At 31.1% G+C, this 5,454-nt stretch overlaps 1 protein-coding gene and 1 long non-coding RNA gene across 2 annotated transcripts in view; one reads left to right on the forward strand and one right to left on the reverse strand.

Moving 5' to 3' along the window:
• LOC109586663 (uncharacterized) lies at window positions 1-1,898 on the forward strand. Its single transcript, XR_002187154.1, has 6 exons — window positions 1-68; window positions 192-306; window positions 351-412; window positions 461-562; window positions 624-727; window positions 1,837-1,898. It is a non-coding gene; the product is annotated as an uncharacterized LOC109586663 (long non-coding RNA).
• A 1,435-nt stretch (window positions 1,899-3,333) lies between these two features.
• Window positions 3,334-5,454, reverse strand: part of LOC109586662 (uncharacterized) — a 12,392-nt gene continuing 10,271 nt past the window's right edge. The window contains exons 3-11 of the mRNA XM_020002867.1: window positions 5,342-5,404; window positions 5,227-5,296; window positions 5,064-5,156; window positions 4,963-5,019; window positions 4,831-4,902; window positions 4,646-4,780; window positions 4,516-4,599; window positions 4,088-4,462; window positions 3,334-3,776 (exon numbers count right to left, since the gene is read on the reverse strand). Coding sequence (XP_019858426.1) covers window positions 3,400-3,776; window positions 4,088-4,462; window positions 4,516-4,599; window positions 4,646-4,780; window positions 4,831-4,902; window positions 4,963-5,017 — 1,098 coding nt within the window. The 5' untranslated portion in view covers window positions 5,018-5,019; window positions 5,064-5,156; window positions 5,227-5,296; window positions 5,342-5,404 and the 3' untranslated portion in view covers window positions 3,334-3,399. The remainder of the gene's footprint in view (window positions 3,777-4,087; window positions 4,463-4,515; window positions 4,600-4,645; window positions 4,781-4,830; window positions 4,903-4,962; window positions 5,020-5,063; window positions 5,157-5,226; window positions 5,297-5,341; window positions 5,405-5,454) is intronic.

The following is a 5,454-nucleotide window of genomic DNA, read 5'->3' on the forward strand; positions in this document are numbered from 1 at the left end:
GACTACCTAATGTACATGTAGTCTATAATATGTATGTCTTAATGAAGCTGTTGATGTCTCTGGAACAAGTACGTACACATGTACATGTACAGTATTTTGTACATGTACATGTATGTGTATACATGTACATGTTCTTTTGATTGTGTGTTTGTGCTAATTCTAATTTTTTAAAGATCCATTATTATACTTAGGTCAGTGTTAGTCTCAGATTAGCCGGAGGGTGTTAGTGTCAGCTGTTAGTTGATCACAAATCAATTTTTAGTAAAGTACTAGCAACTATTGATGGGAGAAACCTTCTAAGTGATGGTATTGTTGTTTTTGTTGTTGCTTGTTTATTTATTAATTTCCAGCTCCATTGAAACTAGCAGAAGCTAACAGCACTGTTGAAATTACAATGTTACTGTACTCTCAGGTTAAATATTAATATTTATGTATTTTTATTTATTTATTTATTTGTTAGGAGTGGCAGACATCTTTACAGAAAACAGTTGCTAAATATTTCACATCATTAATCACAGAAGGACAGTAATCAATATCAACTAGTTTATTCACAAAATATGAAGTAATAATTACAATTTATTATTATTATTATTATTATTATTATTATTATTATTAATTACTAGGAGTGGTTATCATTATTCATTAGTGATATTATTAAGTTGATCCTAAGATGAAGAAAGCTGGATTACTAAGACTCACACAAACAGCAGAAGCATTGTGGAGAAAAGTAAAAAATATTTATAAATATAATTTAATCATTATTGTTATGTGTTGCTATGGTAACTGATATGTGGTATTTTGATAGTACATGTACATATTTGTCCATTAATAATTTAAAGTTGGACCCACGATATCCTTTTCATTTAGCACAGCTTAAAAGGAAGCTGACTTGTGCCAGTCTAGTCAAGAATGATTGGAATAATAGAAATATAAATTCATTGTGTAATAATAGTTGCTATGATACTGGAGTACTGTAAAGTGATATTGTCACTCTCAGCAAAAGTAGTGGCTTCAGTAGCTGCTGTTTTTGTTGCTGTGCTAGATATGGTTAAGAAACGGCCTGATCTAGTGATTGTTGTTACCAATTTTCGGATGCCAACCTCAGTGGTGTTGGGCAACATTACATGATTTTTTTATAATTTCTTTTTAACTAATTTTTTTCTACTTGATTGCATACTATTACTAGAAATACTACCACATCCAACCACACCTTTTATTAATTAATTTCAGTTAATTAACCACAATTATAAGCATGTATACATGTTCATTATTACTGTAAAATGTAATTGGCAGTTTTTATATTTGTGTACAAGTGCCTTACTTGGCAATTTCACTTGCAAATTTTCAATGGCTGAATACCATATACATGTACATGTATATATAGTCCATGCTTTTTTTCCAAAAAATTGCTCCGAAATCATCCAAAATTTTTATTACATTTTCTGATACATATTTATGTCTTCATGCCATATTGAAAGTTTGAGCTATTTCCAATTAAAAGTTTTTGGGTTATGGCCACTTTTTAATTCAGCAAATTTCTGACCCAAAGTTCTCTTGCTTCTAAAATTAATAGTACCCGTGGATAGAATTTAAAGAAATTACAGAAAATTAGGAAAATTGACAGGTCATTCTATAAAATAGGGTTCTTGTTGTAAAGTAATGCTTTGTGTTGTGAATAATTAATATTCAGTATTGCTGATACAATAATTAATACTATCAGTATAACAATTATGTCCTCTTGATGATCAATATACTGATACTATTGTACATCCTTATATGGTATGTGTGTGTGTGTGTGTGTAATTTGTCATTTCCTGTCTCTCTCTCTCTCTCCAGCTGGTTGGCATTCTCAGGATTCTGGTGTACTGGTTGAACTGTGCAGACATATTTAAATATTATTTTTATCATCTCTTTTATAAACATTTTTATTAAAAATTATATTATTATTATTGTTATTATTACTATTATTATTATCATTATTATTATTATCTTTTATAAACATTTTTATTTAAATTTATATTATTATTATTGTTATTATTATTTTGTAAGCCATTGGTATGGGACGCAACTGTCCCAGACTCTTTGGCTACCTCTTACAGGTCACAAGCCATCACTGCTACTGGAGCTGTGGCTGCTTTGGCAGAGTCACACAAGGTGGCTAAATATTTGAATTTGGCCACCACTCACATTTTCAGTCCTCTTGCCATTGAGTCGTTGGGAATGTTGGGTCCTCGGTCTCGCCAGCTAGTACACCATCTGAGCTGCAGAATTCACCACTATACTGGAGAGGACAACAGTATCAGCTACTTGCTCCAGCGTCTTTCGGGGGCTGTTCAGAGGGGGAATGCTAGCCTCATTAGGGACACTTTGCCACTGGGACCTTCTTTTAATTAGTTATTATTATTATTGTTGTTATTGTTGTTATTATTATTGTTATTATTATTATTATTGTTATTGTTGTTGTTATTGTTATTGTTATTGTCGTTGTTATTGTTATTGTTGTTATTATTATTATTATTATTGGTAATGTCCTTTTATTTTTTATCTTTTTCTTTCTTTTTGTCTGCTCCTTTTTGAGAGAAATATATTGAGAATGGAAACAAGACTGACTTGCTGAAATAGAGGAAGGTCAACTAGAAAAAAGTTATTAAAGACTGAGGGAGAGATAGAAATAAAGGAGAGGGAAATAGAAAGAAATGATGACAACAAAGAGAAAGACAGTGACATGAGTGTGTGTCAGTAAGAGAAGGAATGTACAGTATATACTGGAGAAGGAGAGAGAGAGATTGATGAGAGATCAAGAGATGTTCATGTGTTAGATTTATGATAATATAATGTGTCACTGGTCCACCTTTTATCATGTAAAGTAGTGTATTCTGATTGGTTGCTTATTGGTGAAGATGAACTGACTTAATTGGTATAATAATTGTTGAATCAAAAGAATTATTAATAAGTTCACATGAAGAGTGATTAGGTATACCACCAGTCTACTCTGTCTTGTATGAGGTGATATTCAGGATAAGTAGTAATACAAGTCTCTTTGTGTCGATAGTCTAGAAAGAGTCTCCTTATCTTCTCATTATCCATTAGTGACTGGAGGATGAGTAGTATTGACTCAGTAGACAATGAAGTCTCACTTAGATCCAGTAAAACCATTTTAAATTGCGTGGTCAATTCTCCCACGCCAATAATTAATTATTATTAGTGTTAATGTGTGAAATGGTATACTCCTGTATACCAAAGAAGTACACTGATGTAAACAATACGCCGTGATGTAGCAGGCTACTATAGGTGCGTTGGATACTCTCCCTAATATTATGTACTCTTGGTAAAACTAGTGATGAGTTATTGAGGAGGAGCTGAAAAAGAGCTGGTCCACTAGTAGAAGTGATGAGAGGATTACCAATAATTAAGACCTAGTGAGGTAAGTGTAGAGTTTTGTTCAAGAGCTTGACAGATTTTAATAACTCCTTTATCACTAATGGAGTGAAAATTGATGACTAGTTCTTGTATTGTTGTATTATTAGTTAGTAGTATACACAAGTACTGGATACAATCATTAGTTAATGGAGTCCACCATATATCAAGTCTCCTCAGGTTTAGTGCATGCAGTTTAGTTGATGATAGTAGAGATACTGTACTATTAGTAGATAAGCAGTTGAGTTCAATCACCTCATGATTATTATTAATATTACTAATCACTTCATTACACTGAACTGGAGATGGAGACTCAAGGGATACCCAGTCACTGCCCCAGTTCACTCTCCCAGTGGCTCCTAATATAAACAAAAGGATTATAGTTATATACATGTATGTACATAATAATACACATATTCACATCATGTGTATATACAAACACACACAACTTGCATAAACAAATACAGACACAGCTATAGTAGTGTCACTGACTTACTGTATTATGTATGTGCGTGTTGGTTATAATGTATTACTATGAACAGAGTAAAATTGAAATAAAATTTAGTTAGTGAATTAATTTTATACACAATCCTAAAGTATGCATGTACACATGTATTGTACATGTTCATGAATATTAATACTGATGGTCACAATAATCACAAATAATTACTTTTATCATGTTGTTCTTTGTCTTGTCTCAGTGCAGGTATCATAATAGTGTCATCATCAATAGTCTCCCAGAAAGGAGAAGCTTTCTCATCATTACTAGATGAATCATTCCTTATCTTCTGTAGAATAGGAAGGGACACTTCTTCCACTGACAGTATAAACTCTAACAATTGAAGTGACTCTAACATTGAGTAAACACAACTACTAGGAATGTTTCCTTCATCACCAGATACCAAGGATATTCCTTTCCAATAAGAACTATTCTGCTTCTCATATATCTCCAGCTGCTCTCCCTCACTGAATGATATTTCATTACTCCTTATTGCATGATAGTCATAGCGAGTAATAAAAACAGATTCTGCTGTTGGTTTATTAACTATATACCAGTGATACAACATATCAATCAGTTAATGAAATAATGACACATACCTTTATCATCATCTTCATTTCTCAGTTCAATAGTTTCAGTTTTTTTTGCAGCTATTGAAGTCAATGTAAGTTGTTCCCTCCACTCTGATCAATAAATAATAACTATCAATGAATAAAAATGATAGTGTACCTCTTATTACATCTCTATAATCTTCATTCTCTTCTTTTCTATTTAGTATATGTATGCTCATTAATGATATCTGTTCTTGTATTTTAGCTATTTCTCTCTTAATATCTATTAATGATTTATTCTGATCCAATAAACCTATCATAGTATCATCAAAATACACAAACACATGCATTATGATTCAGTACCAGTTTTATTTATTAATAATAATTGCAATTGTTCTATTTCCATTCTCATTCCTCTTCTGATTCTGTATGATGCTACATGTTGTATATTAAATAGCAAATAATAATAATAATAATAATAATAACAATTCTAACCTGAACTAGTATTTTGTGGTAAAGACAGAAGTTGTTGAATTTCATCTACTCTCATTTCTACATTATTTTAATTATGATTAATAAAGTTTAATTATACTTACTTGTTAGTGATTCTTTTAATTGTTTGTTTGTTTTTATTTCTTTTATTAATTGTCTATTAATTATTGTCACACTTGTATCAGTTGATAGTATATCTGAAATATAATAATTATTCATCAATTAATAATACTGGTCATCAACCATTACATTAATGTATTATTATACCTTGATTAATTACTGATTGAGGTGTTGCTCCTTCTATTTCTTTCTCCTCCAGTCTTGCTACTCTCTCTTCCTATTAAGTTAGTTTAATAAAATAATCAAACACAAATCATTATACCTTTGTATCATGAGGTTGTTCCTTTATCTCCTGTACCTCCTCTTCCAGTGGTTCCTGTATTTCCTTTATAATACAGTATATAATGATAATTACTGACAGTATATATACACATA

The sequence above is a fragment of the Amphimedon queenslandica genome, unplaced genomic scaffold (assembly GCF_000090795.2).
Source record: "Amphimedon queenslandica unplaced genomic scaffold, v1.1 AMPQUscaffold_12817, whole genome shotgun sequence".
Lineage (NCBI taxonomy): Eukaryota > Metazoa > Porifera > Demospongiae > Haplosclerida > Niphatidae > Amphimedon > Amphimedon queenslandica.